Raw genomic sequence first — 24,258 nt, 5'->3', positions numbered from 1 at the left:
ATGGGAGGGGGAGTGAGTGAGCGGCTGCGTGGTGCTTAGTTGCTGGCTGGGGTTAAACCACGACACAGGTGGAAGAGCTTTCAATCAGAAAGGTAAGAAAGATTCCACAGTGTGTCCAAAATCTCTCTAGAGGTGAAAAGCAAACCAGGTATTAGAAAAACAAATCAGGTACTTTGCCTCCCTATTTATGGTGCTAAACAATAAACCAAACTGTGCCCATTCAAACTTAAAAATAAAAGGCTTTAATTAAAAAGGAATTATCAACTTTATAGTAGATTCTCCCTAATTTACATTTTATTTAATCAAGACAATCTCTTGAGTCCAAAAATCAGCAATCTTGTTTACTGTCTCAAGACAAATACAGGTGTTGAATGTGTTACTGTGGTTGCCTTCTACCAGGATATTATCTTGTTAAATACGCAGCTGCATAGCTAATAAATGCATGATAAATTTATTATTATTCAAAAGCTTGATTATAGCTGTGAAAAGGAGTTTCTGAGCTCCTGATTTCCGGATAGGGCAGCAGTTCACCACAGACACACCAGCTTAGAATTTTTAATGTCTGCTCCTTCTTAAGTCATGAGGAATTAAAACTTGAGTTTTGTTACCAAGGTTAAAAGAAAGGTAATGAATCGTGTGAGAGCAACAAATGTTGTTGGAAACTTGTAAGTGATTTTAAAGAATTGGTCAACGCTGATGATGTCTGCCATACAGCTTCTCAGGCGGGGGGGGCAAATTGTGTAGTGCAACTGGAAAAAGTTATCCTACTGCTGAAGCTTGCAAATTAGTTCAATATGGAAAAATATTCTAGTGGAGGAGTAAGTGTGTGGAAACTACAGAAACAACAGATAGCAGGTAACTAAATCCTATATCAATTTTGACATATCGGTAAATGACTTTGCAATGTATACCACAAAGAAACTTGTTAGTTTGTAAATTAGGACAACACTTTGCAGAGATGCTGTTCGGGGGGGGTGGGGTGGGGAAGTCATGCTTCCATTTTTATGTTTCCATACTGTGTTACTGAGTATGGTGAGTGCTCTTCTATGAAGATGTTGGACACATTGATCAGGTGTGTTTTGACATGCTGTGGGAACAGCATGGCATAAGAAATCAGTTATCTCTGGTCGTAGATTGGTATGAAGTGCACAGAAGCACAACTCCTCTTCTCTGCCTTTCCACCTTAAAATTTGCACATTCCCAAATGTCTTACCCCAAAATAATTTGGAGACAAATATGTTGGAGACATATTGTTCTAAAACTTTATGCATGTTTAATATAGGTTAGCCTCAGGAAGGATAGAGGTCCTTCAGGAAGGCAGTAAGAAGTACTATTTGAAAGGTGGATATCTCAGGAAACAGAATTTCATCCAGAATAACTAAAATGGAGTAGTTGAAGAAATGCTGCCAGATAAAAATAAAATAATGCAATGATGGAGAAAGATCTGGCCATTTTCAACTACTGTGCTGTAAGTTCTAAATTGCACCTTGTATTTAACACCCTGATTCTTGACCAGACAGGAGTCTGACATAAGTCAAGCCCCATTTTCTTGCGTGCTTATGGGTGGACTAAGGAGGGCTGTATTTTGCATGTACAGACACATATCTGTGCTTTTGTATGAACACATTGGGTTTATCCCACAAATGTTTTGGTGACATCCAGAAGTGATGTCTGGGTTATGATTTGAAAGAAGTTGTCTGCAATTCAGTCTGGTTTACCTGCCACATTATTGCAAAAGCATTGCTTGCCTTATATGAGAGAAGTGGTCTATATGCAAGGTCTCAGTGAAATTGCTCCAAGTCATGGATTAGAATTTTGCTCTAGGCTAATCACATTCTCAGCTCTAACAATGCCATAGAAAATGAATCTATAAATGAAAATGTAATCTCATCTGCATCTGCTTCTTCTTCATCCTGATACTTTTTGTCTACCTTCACTGTTGTTCGTGAAACCTTCCCCCATCTGGAAACAGTTCCTTGTGTATGTCTATCAGAAAGGACCATACAGGGTATTTTCTCTTCCTTTTCTTTCTGGGAAAAGACAAGTCTGATGCTGATGTTATGTGTGAGTGTGAGCACAAGAGATCACTGTGACCACATGCAGTCATTTCGGAATGATGAATAGCAAGCAAAAACTTACCGTGTCTTATTTCTGCTTAAACACTTGATAGTATTTACATCTAATTGCCTATTCTTAGTTTGTGGTGAGGACTGGAATAGATTTTTTTTAAAGAAGGAAGATGGATTTTCTGACCTGTAGGGGGAAAAAAGTAATTAAAGTCCATTTTCTCCTGCACTTCTCATGGTCTCAGCTCAGTTTATCATGTACTTCCCTTCTCTGGGCTTCTGATTTTTTTATTGGAATAAATCATTTTGGGTGTTAACTTATTAAATATATCAAGTTGATTAAGCTGCTGAAAGGCTTTATGTTATAAGATACCATTAAGGAAATTTAAATAAGATCAGAAATGGTGTTTCTGTCAATGCTTGATTTGGGAAGCTTGCCTCCTGAAATTCCCAAATAGCCAATGTCTGGCACAAGTTAACAAAAACATAATTATCTGACTGTAACTGTGCTACAGCCATGTGTAGTCAGGATCACCTCCCTGCCTCTGGGCTCAGAAAAAGATGCCTTTACAAGTTTAGGGGCTTGTACTCTTAAACTCCTGTGGAAGGCTCTTGCTTTCTGTTTGAGTATTGTAGTGCTCTTTTGTTGTGGTGTTTCTAGATAAGTTGGTGGATGGTCTGAAGTTTGAGATAGCAGATTTACTCCCTAAATTTCTCCTTCCTATGAGTTTGGTCCTCTGATTATATGCTAGTAATAACAGCAAATTGCTGTCGTGCAGCCTGTCATTTGGAGGTAATTACGAGGGGGGGGGGGGTGGAAGGATGCTAAATGATGGGTTGTAAACTCCTTCCCGTGGCAGGTATCATCAGGAGTCAGTTAAGTTACAAATCCTTGAAAAATTTGCATGAGGGAAGGAGAGGAAGGCAGTGAAAAGGAACTCCACATCTCTGTGGCAGTGTGAAGAAGGGATTCAGTGTGAATCACCCAGAGGCTGGTAGAAATCTGAGTGGCACATCCAGATCTGTGGCTCAGACCTGCTGCCCACCTTGCTGTGGAAGAGGTTGCAGCGGCAGCAGCAGCTGCTTCCCAAAGCTGCAGGAGGACCTTCAATGCGATTCGGTGCCTGGGGAGAGAATGCTTTCTGGAGATCAGAGCAGGGACGCTAGGCCAAGCCTACTTGGGCTATGAACAGAGAATCTTATTTTAAGTGCTATAAATGGCCTAGCAGTCAGCTTCAAGAGGATCAGGGATTTTGAGGTGATTTGTTTTGTCTCTATCCTATAGTTTTAGATAGCGATGTTTTCAAAAGCTCTCTACTCCATGCCCCTGATGGGACTTACCCAGCAGCTGGAACTGACTAGGAAAGGAAAGACAGGCTTGTGCATGTTTCCCTTTCCTCTGGAGATAAGGAGTGTCACTTCTGGTATATTTCCAGCCTTTGATATTTTAAAAGAAAAAATTGTCTAGTGTGTTTTGGACAGTGTATCGGGGAAAACAAAAATGTCTTTTAATGATCTAGCTTCTCACTGGTTTTAATCTTAAAAAAAGTAAATGCTGCAGCATTTCTATTTAAAAAAATCAAAAAGCATCTTTTCCCCACCCTATATTTCTAGAGATGATCTCTTAAATGTGTAAAAAAGATTATTTAAAAGTATAGTTGGATTAAATTGAATTACACCCACAGTGTTGAAATGGCCTAGTGCTCATGAGTAAGGGGAAATTGTATTGAAATCTTAAGAATAAAGAAATCAAGATTGCCAAAGTGTGCAGAAGTTCAAACACATCAATGCCCCTGGGCCACATTAAGCTGCCTTTTGCAAACTTCAGCACCCTGAAGTCATAAGATCTGGTTTGTGTGTCCTGTCTGGACAACTACATTGAATTGGATCCCAAATCACTAGTAAAAATAACATGCAAAAGAACAGTTTTGTCATGGAAAGCTTCTGTTTGCTTGTATTTGTGGATCATGTGCTTTAAAAGGCTTAAAGAATATTAGTTTTCATTCTTGAGAAGCTTTTTATGTGTCTTTGAAGATGCTGGGTGAGAGTGTCAGAAAGGAAAGGGCTCTTTTTCCTTCTGTTGGTGTTGCAGATGGAGTGGTGCACTTCACTCAGCGAGAAGTAGCGATATGTTTATTGATATAAAACAGTGATTTAACAAAGTTTGATAGTAAATGTGACAGTGGTTTAACAAGATTTATTTGATGGCAAGGTTCACTTGATATTTACTGCATAGAGGACAGGATCAGAAAAAACTCTCCGGGAGACCCTTCCGTTGAGTCACGAGGTTCAGAATGGACCCGCTTGCTTTCTAAACTCCTCAGAGAGGAGTCTAGGTGTGGCTGGATCCACTCCTAGTCCCAGACTTGGTTAACAGTTTATGTCTAAAGGATTATATATGCGCAATCGATCCTTCATGTCACTTAGCTAAGATTTCAAAGTTTAGCATGTTTTTAATCACAGAGAATCTGTTGTAGCAAGGAATCTCTCAGCCTCCAGGAGTAACCTTGAAAGGCATCCCTACTCAAGGGGAGATCCTGGTGTGCAGCCTGCTGCTGTGCAGGAGAGCTCATTGGGCCCTGGGCTGTCCACTATTTATGGAGTAAAACAATTGACTCATAGTCCTATTTGCATACTGACTACAGATGTTGGCTTCTTCCAAACTTGGCTTGAGTCAGACATTGACCAGCACTGTGGTTAGGTGGGTGTGTTGTTCAAATTAGCCCTTGGCTGTTGTGTTGTAATCTGTCTCCCCCAAATCCACTTTGGGCTGGATGCGGCTGTCATGACCAGATGCATCCATTATGACTGCCGCTGGTGGTTACCACTTGAATAAAGGTCAGGCTGGGGTAGGGGGGGCAGAGCACACTGCCACGCTGAGGACGAGGGTTGAACGTAAGGCAGGTCTCGCTGTATGTCCTTGCCACCTACAACCCCTGTGGTACTTCTAAGCAGTAGTATGCTCCTGTGTGAAACACACAGCTACTGTGCGGAGTAACAGCTGGAGTCAGGGTGGCCTCGAAGAGGCGAGCCCTCCTTAGGCTATGAGTTATATGTAACCTTTATGTGTTACACCTGCTTGCCAATATCAGAATACTTAAGCCTCTTGCCCCAAAGTTGGGCATTTAATTGCACAATTAGTGCACATTTTTTAGTACTGGAATAACTTGTTTCCAAGTTGAAAAATAACATTTTTCCTAATTTACTTACTTGTTGTATTTTTTGTTAACTGTTGCGATGGTTAAATCTGAGCATTGATCTGTGACAAGTTATTTTTAGCTAACATGTCACCTGAATATATGAAAGATGCTTTAGTTCTGGACTGGTTAGTCATTCTCTCACTGACAGAGAGAAAATATTTAATTGCTTTTAACATCAGCCAAATTAGTGCATGCTATAGTTCTTATCTACTGTACAGCTCAATTTGCTGGTTATATTAAAGCTTTAAAAGGTTCCTTAAATCTCTTCAGTAGAGAAAAAAAGATCTATTATTTGTCTCTTTGGAGTGTAAAAAGAGGCAATAATGAAGCACCCTAGTCCTTCTTGGGTCTAAACTGCATAATTATTGGAAATTTATTTGTGTAGTGACTGCTTTGTTACTGTAATTTGAAATTGCAAGCTAAGCCCACCTACTGCTGATCACCTGTGAAGCCCATTCTTCACAGTATTTGACCTGAGCTCTGCATAGATACAAACTATTATTGCTGCTCACACGTGGCAAACAGCACTCTGCCTGCTCACAACCAGTGTAGAAAATGAGTAATGGCTTTTAATAAACTTCATTGTTCTGCTTGCAGTAAGGATAGGGTTCTTATGGTAATTGGACAATTGCACTGCATTGCAAGAGTTTTACTTGAGGAAGACTCAAGGAGAACTTAGCCTATGAGAGTTTGCCACTAATGGGCATTAGGTTTCATCCACTCACCATGAGCTACCACAGGCTTTTAAAGTATCAGGAAGGTATAAAATTAAAGTAATATTTCTTCTGAAGGGTTCTAGGAAAGATTAACAGAATACAAATGAGATTTGCTCTTTTTAAGAAAGTGTCTGCTGAACTGTATCACCAAGATCCAATGTGATGGATATGTGAGAAACAGAACTAATTTCTTGTCTTAAAGCCTCCTAAATAGGCAGACCTGTGTGTGATCTTATATTAACACTGGCAATGACTGATGCCTGCTTAAAGTTCTGCTTGTCTCTCTGGCCAGGAGATTGTGGGGATGGGGGGAAGTCACTGCCTAGAATCATTAAAACTTTCCTCAGGCTTTCTGATATAATACAAGTTGTGTGTTTAAATTGAAATGAAACAACAAAACACACTAGATCACAGATCCAATTTATAGGTTGGAGGCCACTAGCAGTTTGTGAAGTCTTTTTATGTGGTTCACAAAAGAACTCTCTCCTTATGGCTATCTTATTGTAGATTATTTTTGCTATGCAGGTCTCCAGCCTGAGCTCCCAGCTAATAACTGAAACTCCACAGATGAAGCTTTGGGACTTATCGATATTTTTTACCTGGAGGTTAAGGTGTGTCTAACAAAATGTATACCGAAGTTGGACTGTATCTTGCATTATACAGGCTGTCCAGACTCAGTCCAGGTATTTCTGCGTCTGTTGAAATCAGTGAGGGTTTTGCTGCTGATTTTGACTGGGTCAGGATTTCATTGTGGGTTTCTACCATTCTCATAAGTATGGGAAGCCCTAGCTTCTCTCTGATGCTATGCAGGAAATACGTTGCAAGTAAAATGTTTAGGGTTTGCTCTGTTCAACCTTAAAGTAATCACATATTTACAAAGTCCTCTTTTTGTGAAGTAAGGTGAATGTTTATGTATGGGTTGTATAGGTGCTGAAGAGCTCTACAGCACTGAGCAGGAACTCTGGATGGAGGCATCCAGCACAGGCTGAATGCAGTGGTGGCTTTGGTTATCCTAATAATGGAGGAAACCAAAAGGCAACTTGGTACTGCTGAATCATTCCAGGAAGAAACAGAACAGAAATTCAAAGTGTTTTATCTAAGCATGAAGTGTTAAAATTCCAGTATGTCCTTAAGCAAATGTCAAGAGAATATGATAAAGATATCTTCATGTATATATAAGCCCAGCTTATTATTACTGTAACAAGAAATTGCTTGTCAAAGTCATGATATGAAAGCATTTGACAGTCTTCATATTTTTTTCTTTCAAATAACATAGACTTTCCTTTTTTACTCTTAGCTACATTTTTACATTGAGATGAAAGAAAGCTGCTACTACTGGTTAGCTGCATTGCAGATGGTTAAAACTTAAAATCAACGCTTGCAAAAAAACAAAGACAGTCAATTGAAGCATGAGATCTAGGCTTAAGCAGGTTCTTAAGATCTTGATGTTTAAAAGATCACTGAATTCACTTAAACAGGAATTTTCTCATTGCGTTGAGCCAGGGTTTGCTTCATTGTATGTTGCATGGTAAGAATGGAGCTGTTTTATTTTTGCATAGGAAATGATAGAATTTGTTACTGTTTATCTTGAAGGAATGCCAAAAGAGCTCCATATATGTATTTGTTCCTGATTTCAATACTGTATCAGTGGGCAGACTGTAAAATCTGTATGTGGGTGGAATTTACCAAGTGTCTTGCACTAATTGAAAGGCTGAAGTGAAAAATGAGACCTCCAAGAACATGCTTGTATGTGGCAAAAGAGTCCCAGAAAACATTGCAAAGTGACTGTCATGGTTTAACCCCAGCCAGCAACTAAGCACCACGCAGGTGCTCGCTTGCTTCCCCCCCACCCAGCGGGATGGGGGAGAGAACTGGAGGAAAAAAAAAAAAAAGTAGAACTTGTGGGCTGAGATAAGAACAGTTTAATAGAATGGAAAGGAAGAAAATAATAATGATAGTAATAACAACAATAAAAAGACAATAATAATAAAAGAATTGGAATGTAAAAAAACAAGTCATGCCCAATGCAGTTGCTCGCCACTTGCTAACCGATGCCCAGTTAGTTCATGAGCAGCTATCCCCTCAGGCCAACTGCCCCCAGTTTATATATGGGGCATGACGGCACATGGTATGGAATACCCCTTTGGCCAGTTTGGGTCAGCTGTCTTGGCTGGGTCCCCTCCTAACTTCTTGTGCCCCTCCAGCCTTCTTGCTGGCTGGGCAGGAGAAGCTGAAAAATCCTTGACTTAGTCTAAACACTACTTAGCAACAACTGAAAACATCAGTGTGTTATGAACATTCTTCTCATACTAAATCCAAAACATAACACAATACCAGCTAATAGAAAGAAAATTAACTCTATCCTAGCTGAAATCAGGACAGTGACTTTCAAGGCTCAGTGTCCAAAACTATATTCCATAGTTTGGGTAATAAATAAGTCCAAATGGGTGGTTGGATTGGATTGGATCTCATTTTTTATCATGCATCTTCCCATCTTCATTTTAAAAAACTAACAACACTAAAGAGTCTGGGCTTTTTAGATGAATGTTTTCAGTTTGCTTGCTATATTTATTTCTGCTGTAAAATATCTTCTGTGACAATTTAATTGTTGTTTGTTGAGTTTAAGTTGTGCATCTGCTTTCTAAATAGTGTATCTGAGCATGATGGCAGTTATATTATTTAGGAAGAAGTGTGCTGATTGTCACTGAAGAGACAAGCTGTGCTCTGAAGGTGTATGTTTCAAGTAAACTTGCAGAAAACAGTATGTATGAATCCATGCAAGCTATAGACAGGCAAAAGTGTCTTTTAAAAATATGGATGGCTTTCCCAGATCTTTAATAATGAGGATGATGATGAATCAATTGGTAGCAGTCACTACTTGAAAAATACTTATTCTACTTGGTAGGCATACCCCCTCTAGGGGATTTAGCAAAGTTTTATAGTTCACCAAGACATTAAATAATAGCACTTACAAAACCTGCATATAGACTTTGCTATCTTCTTTCCCTATAGTAATCTTATTCTTCAGACTAGACTCTAAAACATGTTTCAGACTTACGTTGCACACTTGCAATTATTTGTGATTTGGAAGCTTTCATCTTTGAGGGATTGCCAGATGGGGAAGTTGCCACAGGCAGCATTGGAAGAAAGATGAGCAGGAGGATCCAGAAAAGTAGTATAGAGCTGCTAAATGGTGGGGCATCTGTCAGGGGAATTCTGATTCACACTGTCTTTTGGGCATCCCTGTTGTAAGACATTGCTTGAAAAAGAGGGACAATGAAGCAACTTGAGAGCATTGTGTCAGTGAAAGCAGCTGTCATTCAGTGACCTCTCAGTCTCCAGTGCAAAATGTTCTGATGTGGGAGAGATTCTTAGCCAGCAGCTCACTGGCAAAATGCTAGATTTATTTGCAAAGACTGCTAATGGAAGTTTCGGTCTTGCAAACACTGTTCTACAGTTAAATAGGATGGGCTACTCTGAGGATATGTGAATGAGTTAGACTTTCTAATGTCAAGTTTAGCCACATTTGTAAAAGGAAGGGCCGAGAACTGGTGTTGAAACATTGCAGCAACTACAATGCTTCTTGTAAGAGATGGTGAATACCCACAGGGTAGAGGGTACCAAAGCTATAATAACGCACTTGTTGGATTTCATCACCACCATAAATGGCAACTAGACTAACTGATTTAAAAAGATTTAAGTGCAATTATTATACTGTTTGCTCCAGCAAAATGCGGGGTATTGTTGCTGCTCTAACTCCTTTCCTGCATATAGAAATTACACTATTCCCTTCTGTGTTCAAAAGTGTTCACATACCAGTGGCAGCGTGACTGTTTTTAAGGTGCCTGGGATATTTCTGTCTACAATGCAATACAGTCTCTGTGCACATAGCATCACATTTACCTGTCTCCATCTATGTTACTGATTTTGAACTCTTTACAAATGGAAAACTACCTACCTAGATCTACTCCCCTGAAAGTAGGGCCCAAAGTTATAATCGTGCCACTATCTGCTTTTCAGAGTGGTAATGTACCGTCTGCTTGCAGTGGGCATCTTTGCTGAAGTCCATGGTTAGCCAAATGTTTCCCAGATTATGCCACACGTTGCATGATTTGTTGTACTTCGTTTCCAGGAATAGCGTGCAGCCCAGCAGTCCTGGGGAGGAACTAACAGAAAACAAAGCTGTGCTGGTTTCTCTTCAGCACATGGTTTAAAAATATGGATATACAAAATCAGGGTTTGGCAACGCAAATTACTGCAATTAGTTTCATAAAAAATAGTTCTGGTAATGAGCTTAACTTTAAATTGATTCACATGATCCTGACGTGCTCAGCAGTTTTGGTTTTTTTTTATGTTGCAAGTCATTGGGAATGAGGTCTCACAATCAAACCTTGTTGTGAGATCGTGGTCCTTTAGCTATGATGTGGGAATCATGAATTATAGTCCCTAACAGCTAATGAGTGTGGCAGTTTTCATCTAGGTAGGTGTGGGGTCAGGTACTTCAGTAACATAGGCTGGCATAACTTCACTGAATTTAAAAGTTGCATACTAAAGGCTCACACAACTCCTCTGTTGAAGAGCCAGAGTTTAGACCTCAGTTTAAGGAAGGCACAGCTTTTTGGAAAGCGGGAGCATAAACGATCCATTGGATAACATGTGCTTATAAAGAGTGCTGACCAGGGTGGGCATTTGGGTAGTGACGCTCGGGAAACAAGAGTCTGTCGCTGCATGTCAATCTGTAGCTCCACTTGGGAGCCACCGTGTCTGCTGACCTGTGCTGAGCTCAGGGCATGTGGCCAGGAAAGCGCAAACCAGCTCCTAGGAGAATGTCGAGCAGTTTTTGATCCTGATTTATGTCGGTATGTGTCAGCCTGCAATAGGAAGATACAATTCAAGAACGATGCACTACAGCACTCTTAAGTGGCAAGTGGTAGGCACAGGATTTCAAAATAAGGTCCAACTATAAGGAAATTGGACAGATGGGAATCTCAGAGGGAGTCCAAAGTACCCATGACAGGGGGGAAACAGATGACTGGCTTCTCTGATACTAATTGCAGCGTGAATAGAAACTTGTCACAGTTTTGCTCATTTGGCTTTCAGATATGTATATATGCCTTTTTGCATCCTGAGGACAAAAAGAGGGGTTTTGTAATTTTTTTCTGGGAATCATCAGGATTAAAATTTCAGTGCATGTGCTGTTGGTACTGACTGTGGTTCATACCAGCATGTTTCTGCCTTCTCATAGCTTTTCTATACAAGAGGACTCTTTCTGCTCTCCCCCAAATTGGAGGCAGATTGTTGCATTATGCAGTTAGCTTTCAAAGCAGAAACTGCATGTCTGAAATAATTTTGAAAATGCACCTTGAGGAGAGAGATTTGTGCTTGCAGGCAGAGATTTTAAAGATTATATTTTGGAAAAGGTCCTTGTTCATTTAGTATATGATATTGTTGGTCATCTTTCTAGTTGATGTACTGGGAAAAGATGAATTTGGTTAGGAAGAATTATATGTATAATCTTTTGTTGAAATGTATCAGAAACTAGAACTTCTATGCTTAACAAAAGCATTGAAGTTGCATACAGAACTGTGATTCAAAACTGCTGTTCAGAGGAACAGAATTGAGACTTTTTATAAAGAAAAGATATTAAATTGTCTGCAGTGAGTAACATGATTATAAAATGGAGGTTAAATATATCTCCCCTTTATTGTTCCACTCACTAGTCAAGATTTTGCCTTCTTCAAAGACTACCATTACTATCTGATAAACTAGATTTTACCCATTGTTTCTCAAAAAAAGAAACCAAAACCCCACCATTATATTGCTTCTGACATTTGAGCAGTACAGAGAACTTAACTGGCAAATAATTTTTTACTCATATTGCTACGGATATCTTTTCCCTTGTTGTTTTAGATGTTAATTAAAACCTTCATTTCAAAAAATTGTACTTGTTACAGGATTTCAAAAAGCATTTGTGAAACTTTTATGTAACTGAGGCACCCTAAATGGCAAGGGCTACCACATAAAACCTGTATTTTGCAGAGAAGCTCAGGATTGAACAAGCTGAATGAAGTTGATTATAAATTATATTGCAATATCAAGTAAATATGGGTGTACTTTATAGGCAGTAGATAATCATGTCCATGTGCATATGGCAGCTGTAAATCTGAGTTAATTGGGGGGGCACCCTGTCATGCCTGATGGGTAGATTCCTGTAACATTGAAGGGATCACTATGAAATTTTTAATACAAATGCAGTGCAATTACTTGTTCTCTTTTTTCATTTAATGAAGTTGCTTATTCTAGCCCCAAGTTGCAGTCTGAACACTGCTATGTAAACCCTCTTTACCCCTTGTTAACTTTTCCATCTGAGAATGGAGGGATTAATTACATCTACCAGATCTGTTTGCATTGCTACTTTACTGTATTTTCACTTCACTTGTAGACTGCAATGCAGTATGTATTTAAATATGAACAAGCAGAATGGCTGAAAGTGTATGTGGTAGTGTTTTGTCAAAACCAGCCTCTCATTATCCTAGCTTTTCAGTATTTTTGCCTTGCACAATGTCTCTATTCATTATCCTAGGTGCTTAGAAGTATATGTACTCAATGTCCATAGCCTTAAGTAACGCAACTATTTCTCCCATTTACAGTTTGAAATTGTTTGGCCTTGTTGTTCTTGCTTTTAGAACTATTCAATGATGCTGTCCTGAGGTGTCTTTAAGATCTAGGTGCACACTCTGATGCTACTGCATATTCTTGTAATTCTGCTGGTCATAGTGTAGTTACATCTTTAAGTGACTGCTTACACTGTTGAGAATTCAGGATCTTAAGTAGTCAGTTGCAATGTATCAGTATAGCATCAAACAGGAATAATGGGGCCTGTTTATCTATGCGGAGATATACCTAGTGCGGCTCTGATCTTTTTTCCTCCTTTTATTTATTCTAATAAATTGGTTCAATGCATGTTCATTTTCAATATTTATTGAATATTTTGTGGAAATATTTTAATAGCTAAAGCCGATATGAAATAGTTATAAATATTTTTTTAATAGCAAGTGCATTATGTTTTGGAAAGAGTGAAAAATGAGAGAAAAGATGGCATGTAAGTCCACAGCAAACTGTCTCGCTTTCCCTCCCTGTCTGAATCCACTCTGCCTTATCTTTGTCCAACTTGGCCTCCTTCAGCTCTGATCATCTGAAGTTAGCAGAACCATTCAGTTTCCATGCTCATTGTAGACCCAAGTCCTTTGGCTTTTGGTTCTCTGTCAAAAGTGGTGATACTTTTATGGTCCATGTCCCTGTCCACGAGAAGCTCTGTTGTTGCGTCCCTTCAGAGATGATAGCAGATTCAGTCATTGCCATCAGAGAGTAGCTAGGAGAACTTGAAAAGATGAGCTTGGCTGAAGATGTGCAAGATGGTTGTTTAGCATACAGCTGTTCCCTGGAACTGTACAAATTTCTTCTCCCCATCCCAGCACAAACATACTGAAGTGCTTGGTTGTAGGAATAAAAGGGTTTCAGAGCTATAAATACAGACTGTGGGCAGCTCTGATACAAAGGACTGTCTGTATGACACAGATATTAATATTTTAGTGAGAAGGGAGCCAAATTACAGTATGAGTCTAGGCAGGAGGAATGCAGAAAGATAACTGCATACACTTCATGCAGTATAATTACACAGTAACATAACAATAATGTAAAATGGGGAATGATTTTAGGAAAGGAATGTGAAAATATGGGTTTAATGATGACCACGTGCATGTTCCTGGCAGAATATTTTTTCTGTTGTAAGGCGTCTTTTGAGTGAGAAATTCACTCCCCTCCTCTCCACCCTGCTGAACCAGTGGACTTTACCTCCGTTAACTCCTAGAATTTCTACAGCTTCTTATCTAGCTGCTGTTATCAGGATGGTGTTAACTATCTGATGACTTCTCTTGCTGTTTCAGGTAGAAGGCAGCATGCTGCAAGCAATATTGTTAAAATCATGTTGTACTCAAATGATCAATTAGTTTTTTTTGGAACAGGATGCTCAAGAGCTTAGTATATACCAAAATATATTCCGTGTACCTAATGTAAGCCCATTTCAGAGCAAGCCTAGCGCTGGAAATAAGACATTTCCGTTTTCTAATTGTGCTGTTATGTACACAGTTAATCTGGGATTATATTGATAGTCCTGTAAAACTGGCATATAGTTCAGGTATTAGGTAGATGTCTCAAATCAGCAGATACCTTCCTGTAGTGTCAAGGATTTGCTAGTACATTGTTCATGAGCTTGATTCTCCTCGGCTGGCTGAGGGATGGAGGAAACAGAAAAGGAAAACACTGGCACTGTCAATGTATGTTGTTAACGCTGAAGTTTTGGGGCATGGTTCTTGTAATTTAGTGTGATCTAACTTGTGCTTGCTGTCAAAAGTCCTCAAAGTTCTTTTCCTCACCAGATCTGAGTGGAACACCTTTGCAAAGCCCACTTTTTGGTGTATTTTGTCTATCTGAAGGAGACATAAGGGGGTTCTTTGATTATTCTGTATCATGGAGACAATTCACAGCAATCACTTGCATTTTAATGCAGTACAGAGCAGAAAAGGAGAAAGAAAGGATTTCACAGTAGTTTTGCTTAGAGGACCTCCCTGCATATGACAGGAAACATGCAAACTCACTGGTCATCAGGATGCTTAAAAAATTATTTCCAGTAACAGAATACACACAATTTATGCTTTATGTGCATTATACTACTCTGAATGTTACTGCTTTGTTGAAGAAATACTCAAACAAGGAATTTGTGATCTTTTTAACATGCATCTAAATCTTTCTATATGATGATGATCTTAAATTTCACATGTTATTACAGAAAGGAAGTTGTGTATTACACTTTAGCTTCAGTTTTATCAATTGCAGTAGTTTTATATTTATCTTCGGTATTATTGGCTGGTTTGAAATACAGTGTTTGTACAATACCCAACAGAGTAGGTTTTTTTTAAATAATTAAAATATGGTCAATCTTTTTTCTTACAGAAGTTTTGACGTTGGGCTACATCGCTTTCTTGTCAGGTAAGCTAATACTTACATTGAATTGCAATTCCATATTAAAAAGCATTTCCGTTGTTATCAGTAGAGATAGCCATGTGAACTCAATACTACTTGATGTTTTCTATGGCAAGATCCTCCTTCATCTTCCATTTAAATATTAGTTTGAGAAACTTTAACTATTTGGCTTGGATATCTACCCAATGTTATTCTCTAAGGAACCTCCTCAGGTGTCCTTCAGGAAATTTCAGTGGCAGTGTTCCACTCATTCCTGAGGAAATCTTAATTTTTCTTGTACTGAAGAAAAACTTTTTCAAGTTTTTGCACTGGTAACTCAAGTACCTTCATACCTTCTAATAAAGGCTTGAATTTTATAGAAAACTGTGACTGTGGAGGGGAGTTTTATCTTCTCAACAGAAAACTTGATTGATTTGATGCACGGGTTGGACTATGTTCTGAAGATGAATAAGAAAAATGGAATAATTGTTGTGTTTTGTCTGACATTTAGAGGAATGCAGTGATTAAAGCAGACCACTTCAACAAGAAAAGGGAGGTTAATGCATTTGAATGCTACACTGAGGAACTGTTTTTGCTGTTTGGAGTTCTTTTGTGTGAGCAAAGACAGAGGTGTTCACTAAGATGTGTTTGCAATCATTTTTAATAACATACCTATCACTATCTACTGATCTTTACAAAGAAGTGCGATATGTACCATGAAAGATTAAATTTGCCATGATCTTTAGGCCCTTAGAGAGTTCATTCTCTCAGTTATTTCATCCCACTAAAATGTTGCAATATCCATCTGTGAAGAACTTTTACCTTGGAAGAAGGAACCCAGTATGTGAGCCAGAGCATGCTGTTTGGGTCCCACCGTAAGGATCAGGTGATGTTAGGCTTCCCTTGATTTGGCCTTGCTACTGAACTCATTTAGGCTACTTTGTCATATTTTCTGGATAAAGACTCTGTTAAGCCTTCATGCTCATGAGTCCTTGTGGCCTTAAAGCAGAGGTTTTTGGCACTGATTCACAGGCTCCCAGAGCTCAAGCAAGTTGCTTGCTCCTGATTGCTTTTTGCTCCTCTGGTCACTCACTTGAAGCATGTATTTTCTAATATTTTCAGAACCCTGCTAATTGCTCTTGACTGTAGCTAGTAAAAGAAGCATACAGCTCCAGACAGAATGATAAATGTCTAGAAGCATTTCTCTGCCTTAGGCTCAGCGTTGCTTGTAAGTGTTCTTTTCACTTTGTCGTCTCAAGTATCTAAGTATATCCCTTTCAGATTCAGCTCCTCTAGATTATCAGTGCTATGGCTAAATCCAGGAAAAAGCGGTAATTCTGTGTCCAAAGTCTGGGTGCCAGTTGCACAATAATACACCTTTACAAAGGGTGTATTGTAAAGGGAAGAATACTGAGTAGTATCATATTGAACACCATGCTTTTGTGGTTTAAACTAAATACAAAACCCATGAAAGATACAAGATCACACAAAGCCTATGTCATGGGGAAAATTAGGTTTGTTCTAAGGTTGCACAGGCAAACCTCCAACCTGACATCTCATAACCCTTGAGCAGTAGGCTTTGTAACATTAGGATTATTTTATGTATTTCTTTGCATGTAACATGACAGCTCTCGTCACTAAAGCCGTAGCGTCAATATTGCTGAAGATATATGTATTTCAGTGTGTAGATACAGTTTTTAGACTACTGAATGTATTTAAGTTCTGCTATCAGTTCTACAAAATCAGTCTCATCTATATTTTGACCAGCGGATTGATTTTTTTTTTTTAAATAATCATATAAGAAATGGAAATCATCATATTAAGAAATGGTTTAAAAATATGCTACTGTTGTAAAGGGAATACAGTCACAAGAAAGTCCCCTGGGAATGTGGACAACTACTTAACCAAGAATAGAATCATGGTAAGCATTGATGTACTAAGTTTGAGCCCCTGGTAATGCTTCTGCCACAAAACGTGCTTTCACTTGCTTCATACAAAGAATGTAATAACATACTATTCTCTTATACTGCATTGTTTTACATCCTGTGAAGATGCAGTATTGGAGTTTTACACTCATGCAATCCCTGGACTGTAAATAGCCGTTGAATTTGAATGAGTTGAATGTCGTCTTTGACTAATGTGTCATTTTTTCAAAGCCAACTGTGGGTTCAATGCATTGTGGCGTTCTAACCTTCGACAGCTTTAATACTTCATTCTCAGTCTGTCGCCTACCCCTGTTAACAACTTGGGGAGCCATCAGATACTTTCCCCTCTAACTCTACTGCTAAGGAGGAAAAACTGTTCCCTTCTGTTGTAGCAGTATGAGTTTGCTTAGGTTTCCTTAACTGAAAAAAAAAATAAAATCCTTTGTTTAGTAGATGTATTTTGGACTAGAAAACAGAGGACTTGGTGTTACATCTCTGCTGTTGGTCTGCCACATGACCTTTAGAAAGTTATTGCCTTTGGTTTTGCCTGTTTAGACAGCCTATGCTCCCGAGAACTTGCAGATATGTGATTGTTCCCCTGTACTTGGCACTGGTGAGGCTCCACCTTGAGTCCTGTGTTCAGTTTTGGGCCCCTCACTACAGGAAAGACATTGAGGTGCTGGAGCGTGTTCAGAGGAGGGCAACCAAGTTGGTGAGGGGCCTGGAGCACAAGTCTTATGAGGAGCAGCTGAGGGAACTGGGGCTGTTTAGTCTGGAGAAGAGGAGGCTGAGGGGAGACCTTATCGCTCTCTACAACTACCTGAAGGGGGGTTGTAGTGAGGTGGGTGCTGGTCTCTTCTGTCAGGTGGCTGGAGATAGGATGAGAGTACATGGCCTCAAGTTGCGGCAAGGGAGATTTAGGTTAGATATTAGGAAAAATTTTTTTTACTGAGAGGGCTGTCAGACATTGGAATAGGCTGCCCAGGTAAGTGGTTGAGTCACCATCCCTGGAGGTATTCAAAAAGTGAGTACATGGGGTACTTCAGGACATGGTTTAGTGGGCATGGTTGATGGTTGGACTCGATGATCTTGAAGGTCTTTTCCAACCTAAATGATTCTATGATTCTATATTCTTCTTCTGTGTTCATATAGTATCTGTCATACATGGTCCTCTTCACAGTTTGGGTTTCTATGTGTGAAATACCAACAGTGGGGGCAAAAAAACCCCAAACCCAATCAAAACTCAAACAAACCAGAGTTGTAGGAAGTGTTGAAAATCTATGAATTGAGATTTAAAATGTTCAAGAGATGTTATATTGATTTAAATATAAGGACGCCACCCTGCAGTGGAACAGGGAACCCAGTATGATGCTTTCAGATATAAAATGCAAGGTCAACAAAACTAAAACCAGTCTCTGCTAAAAGGACAATCTGTGCCCAATTACTTATTAAAATGCTGATTGAAGGGACTAGGGCTGTACATAGCCTGGCATACACAGTCAATGGCTTGCCAAAGGGAAGCATGACACGAAGTATGATAGGGAATTATGTTAAAGAATTTTCAACCATGGGTTTCTCTAGGTTTGCTTTATTAACAACTCAGAGTTGGGCCACCACCGCAGTGAATGGCACACTTCCAAAAGTTTCCAAATCTTATATACCCTTTTGCCACCCATTGTCCCAATCCAAAGTCTCTGTAATTTTCCAGCCGATTCTCTATTCTCATATTGTTATCATTCATCATCTTACCTCATCCATTCTCCATTCTCATGTCTCTGTTCTTCTGAGATTGGTGGTCACAGGCAGAAAGTCTCCGGTTGCCATCATCACATATCTTCTTACACTTCAAAGGTACCTATGAATTTCTAAAGAAACTACTCAGGTTATTTTATTAATTTATCTTGTTCTAAAGTTAATCACTTACTCCTGTGTCTTAGGTCTAAGATGTATGATCCTTCCTCTGTTGATTCAGCCTGACTGGATTCTAAGCCAGCCATGAAGAGGGAGTCTCATAGAACAATTATGCAGCTCATAGATATTGTTTTATATGCACCTGCATTCTATTAATCATATCTCAACCAATATCTAATCATTAGTTATATGTCTAATATGAATAGTCTTAAAACCATAAGGCGAATAGTCTTAAAACAATGAGGCTTAAGGCCTAGTTCCTTTTACAAATTACAGCCGCACAGCTGCTTCTGTGTTCTTAGCAAAAATAAATATAAAATAATTTCTGTCCATCCATCTAGCTGTGGCTTGAACTATGCTTCTGATATGGTTTTTAAGATAGCTTAGGTTTAAAAATCCCATCTTTTAAAATGTATTTGTTAATGAAAAGTGTGTATTATACTGAAATGGCTAATTATGTGGTGTTTACTGGCTTGGGCTGAACTGGATTGTAGGACTAGATTTCTGATCACTTAACTTGCATGCTGAAATATGGTGGCATCATGGAACTACTGTGAAACTAAAGTGCAGTTGAGTACGTCAGGGTCTGGGCCTTGAACATTTGTTAGCTATACCATAATGTTTGAAGCAGGGATCCTGGAAGTTCATGGGGGAAAGATCAGTAATTTCATGATGAAAACTGAGTTTTGATACTATCCATTAAAAATGTACTACCATACTTGGAAGGTTATTTGCCCACTGTTTTCACACAATGATATAAAAGAAAGTATTTGTTACTTCTTTTAAGATCAGCAAAATTATTGATCCATGTTATTTGTCACACAAGCACTATACAAACATAGTAATATTTTTTTCATTGTGACTACAGGAAAAACAACCCTGTTCCTCCTAAATCTAAGTATCCTCAGAATGGAGCAATGGGTATATTTTCAGAGTTCAAGATGCATAAAAATAGCCTTTGGGGTAGCAGTTTAGAGGGTAAAGAGCAAGAGAGAGGCTGCCTGGTGCTGTTTGCTCACTGAAGCTATTTTATCCAGGCATTTCATCCAGTGCTGAGAACAGGGCATTGGATGAAATAAAATTGTGAACACATGAGAATATTTACTGTTCTAATGCCAAACAGTGCTTCCTTTAGGGCAATGCTGATGAGGGCAGTGGAGAAGAATGACAGTTTCTGGAGGCATGATCCTTTTGAAAAATCTCCACGCTTTCAGCACTGCTGTGCTGTGGAAAAAGTGTGAATCATACTCATTTCAGTACAGATCTGGCTGTGAAAAGAGCCGCAGGACTGTGCACCCCCAGTGTCTCCCAAAGGTGTCCATCTGTTAGCAGTGCTCACAGCTCACCCCATGGTTTGCAATTACTTTAGCTTGTTTCAAGTTGCAGGTTATTTAGGTTTAGCTTACTACCTTGTGCAAAGGTTCTCCAAATGCAACACTTGAAAATCTTCCCCTTTTCTAGTGTTCTTAAGTGAAGCAAGGCATAGTTTACCTCTGGATCAAAGTTTAGTATGTGTTGCCACCTCTGTTGATTTTTAGTTAGAAATGGGGCACCTCCATGTAAGGGCAGAATGGTTCCATGGCAAAAGAGGGATTATGGTTTTAAGTAAGGTACATTCATGAAAGAAGGTAAGGAAAAGTCTGCTCATCAGCTGGCTCAACTCCTGTTTTCATTCTCTGTGGAATACCGTAGGACCCTACATGTTTCCATGCTACCCAAAAGAATGTTAATTAACTTATCTGATAACTGGTTTAAGTAAAATTTATTTATTTCCTTGTTGTTCTACTCTGTTCAGAAAGGTACCACTGAGATCAGTTCCTGTGAGGTCAAATTTTTTAAAGCTGCAGACACTTCCCCCTGAAAGACATCATGACGCTTTACTGAGATGGTGAGAAGTCACTCACTATCTAAGCATTAACCCCTATGGGAAGTGTAGACTTACTGAAAAGCTCAAAAATATTCAAGCTATCCCAAGCTGAAGAGACCTATGCCCCTGCTTAAAATCTGAGCATGGTTCTGGGGATCGTTCACACCACAGACCCTTTCTGATAGGTGGTGTGGATGCGAGTACACCAACTTTGGTCTTCCTGTGCCATATGGAGTCCCCTAGTATTTCCCCAGTAGCTTTTACCCTTGGGACTTCCCTTCTCTTTTACAAGCCATGCTTTTAGTCAGCATGTAACCTTAGTCTTTTGCCATAAACAATGGCCACGGTGCTGCCCTCTCCTTCCTTCAGGCACCTTGAGAAAAACACAGCGCCCCAAGGGGCAATTTCCACATTGCATGGATTTGGCTGATCTATTCCAAATGAGGTTAATCCTAAACAATTTTGCCAATCTTTGTACTGCTTTGCCTGGGAGTCCTGCAGGACTGGTTGGAGCAGATGTGTTTGACTTCTATGTGTGGCCTGTGCATCTATGGGAGACCCACTGAATGGTCAATGCTGTCTTCTTTAGCGTTACCTGTGGTATGTCTTATGACAACTTTATGTCTTTATCTCATTTTTCTCACTTGGATCAGTGCTGGCACAAAGGTGCTGTATTGATTAAGCAGCAACGTATCTGGATGAAGGAAAATAATTTATATCTATCAGCAATAATCAAAGTAATGTACAGAGTAAAAACTGCAAAAGACAAGTGATGCACTGCATTATTCTACTTAAATCTACTGATATGCTTCCTGGGGAAGGATCCAGTGATGCTGGTACTTAGTTTGTCACGTGCAGGTGGGACCACTGTGTGTAGGATATATGCAACTGCTGTACTTGCATTCTCTTTGGGGTCCTTTCTGCCTCCAATCCCTAGCCTTTAAACCAGGCAAGGACTAGTAGGGCACGAGGCTCTAGCAAGTATTCACCAGTCTTGACTCCCTTGGATGACTGTACTTTTCTAGAGCAGTGCAGATAAAGCCAGTGGAAGTAGCAGAAGCAGCGTTTTCAGTCAAGGGTGTTCAGCTGTGAAACAAGCTTCTAGAGCAGACTAATGCAGAAACAGGCTGTTTCCAAGTTACATTACAAAAACATCCTTTCGGACAAAACAAGCCCCACTGTAACAATACCTCCTTAGCCAGAGAGCTAGGAAGAACAAAAGGTGATTCTTGCCATCTTTTGTACATCTTGTGATATGCTGGAGACAGCCCTTGTAGAGACTTATTTGAAATTTTGTGATTAAGTTAGCACATTGAAAACCCAAGTATGTAGTCTTATTGCTAATAAAAGCAATTGTAGTAATCACTAGATGTGATTGACTGGCTTTGTGTCTAATCTATAAGTAGTTTTAAGGTTAAAGTGTTTATTACTGTGAAGAGGTAGTGGTATTGGCTTAGGAATTATTTCTTGTTTAAATTTACTTTCAATATAGGGCCTTAGGATTTCTGCAAAAATCATTTTAAAGCTCTAAAATACAGAAGAGAACAGCAACCAATCTATCCATAGAGACCCCAGCGTGAAGGAGCTGAAAGCTGTAGCTCTTTTTACAAAATACTGCAGTTACATCCATCTGCATCACAGACTGCTGTGAGCTCTGCTTTCAGATGTGCTGGAAGTTTTGCAATGTTTGCTGGTGTTGGCAATTTTTGCAGGGGTCGGCACCAGTATAATTGTGCTCCTGTTGAAAGCAGTGATAACACTGAAGTGATACTAAAAAAAAATAAATAAATCAAACTGGACAGTGCTTGGAAGCTTCTAAAATGTTCCCAACTACAAGATCCAGCCTTACCGCTGTTAAAGTCCATAGTTAAACTCCCATGTGTTGCGGTGGGAGGCTCTGTCAATGTTCTGCTGTGTGTGTACAGGGCTAAGTATGAACTGTACAAGTGACCATGGTGTATAAAATCAGTTAGGGTGTCTTTCTTAGGGTGGGACAGAGTCCAAAAACTCAAGTTTGTTTTAAAGAAAAAAAACAAGCAAAACAAAAACAAACCCAAAAAACTTGATCAGACAGTAATGAAGAATGATGCTGAATTGCTTCAGAGCAACTGCTGTCTCTCAAACACCTTCTCAGAATTAAACCTTTTTTTTAATAGAGCAAACAATCTGTTGTTACATAATGAATTAGCATTCAGCATGTTGCAAAAATAAGGCTGGGTTTTGTATAAACAAAACCGAATCTTTATGTAAATATTATGTAAATGTGACATTTAACTTAAACTGTTGGAGTGGGGAAGTCGGGATTAACAAGGTACAGATCTCATCATGTTTATGTGTTGCAACTGTGAATTAAAACAGTTTGTTATTTTTGTTGCAGGGTGTTTGAGTTACTATCTATGAGCAAGAAATGTGCTGTTTGTGGAACCTGAAGGATTTTGAGATTCAGTTCAGGCTGCTTTTAAATAATTTTATTGAGTAGTTTAATGGAGCTGGATCAAAGGTTGTATTTCAATATAATAGAAGTAACTATGTGCCCAGGAGTGTTGAACCACCTGAGATTGTAAAGATTCTGAATTTATTCTTTGAAGTCCAGGAAATTATATCACAGGAACATTTTTGTCCCTGACTTTGACTATAAGGGCCAGAATTTGGCTGGAGTTTACACGTGATTTCAGTCCGAGGGACTTTGTGTCTTTTGTAACTGCAGCAACCTGTATTTCAGAGTCACAAAACTGAATATGTAAGATGTTATTTATATTAAAAAAGTATTATTTATGTAGTGCTTCCAGTTCCACCAAACACTTGTAGTTAAAGCTAAACACACGTGTAAGGATTTTATATGACCTGGAGTATAAATTTACAGATTTCTGCTTAAGTTTGTTTTCTTTTCTATTAGTTTGTCTTTCTTGCTTGTAATGTTGTCTTTCTTTCTTCCATGTGTTGTGACCCACACTTGTACTTTGGCGTGCTAAGAGACACGGTCACAACTTCCAAACAGTAGGATGTGGTTGGTATAAACTTCAATCTCAAAGTTATTTCATGTTTTATGTTTTAGATGTGTTTCAGTAAGCCGCGTGCTATTTTTGCGTGGGAGTATGTTGGAATTAAGATGTAGACCGGTGCTGGAAAAAAACGTGGAAAAAATAGGATGAAAAGAGCATTCTTTGCTACTCCCAGCTTCTGGTAAATGAGTTGTATGCAGCACAGCTGCTGTAAATTACATCTTAGCCAGCACATGATTCAGACTAAACCTTTATCCATCTGAATCACCGCTGCTCTGAGGTTACTTACCTCGCATCCTCCCCCTTAAAAAGGAACGTGTTGCGAGCCTGCTGCCCTGTTTTCCCCGCCGCATGCGGGAGAAAATAAACCCTTAAATTACGAGGGCTTTACTGCCGGCGGCCTGCTGCTTCAGCGCCAGAGCCGGCCCCGGGGAGCCGGCCTTCCCAAAGGGCGCTCGCGTTTCCCGCCCCTGCCGCTGGGTTCAGCTGGGCCCGCCCCAGGCCGCGGCCGGGCGGCTGCGCCGGCGCGGCCCCTGGCCGCCGCCAGGGG

The 24,258-nt window shown here is 39.5% G+C and overlaps 1 protein-coding gene across 1 annotated transcript in view; it reads left to right on the top strand.

Annotated features, from left to right (window-relative positions):
* The window catches only part of HHAT (hedgehog acyltransferase), a 168,114-nt gene that overhangs the window by 26,814 nt on the left and 117,042 nt on the right, over positions 1 to 24,258 (top strand). The window contains exon 8 of the mRNA XM_010576530.1: positions 14,995 to 15,030. Within this exon, the coding sequence (XP_010574832.1) occupies positions 14,995 to 15,030 (36 nt within the window). The remainder of the gene's footprint in view (positions 1 to 14,994; positions 15,031 to 24,258) is intronic.

The sequence above is a fragment of the Haliaeetus leucocephalus genome, unplaced genomic scaffold (genome assembly GCF_000737465.1).
Source record: "Haliaeetus leucocephalus isolate CR32 unplaced genomic scaffold, Haliaeetus_leucocephalus-4.0 Scaffold526, whole genome shotgun sequence".
Taxonomy (NCBI): domain Eukaryota; kingdom Metazoa; phylum Chordata; class Aves; order Accipitriformes; family Accipitridae; genus Haliaeetus; species Haliaeetus leucocephalus.
Note: the sequence above shows the minus strand (reverse complement) of the source record. Positions and strands in the feature narration are given on the sequence as shown.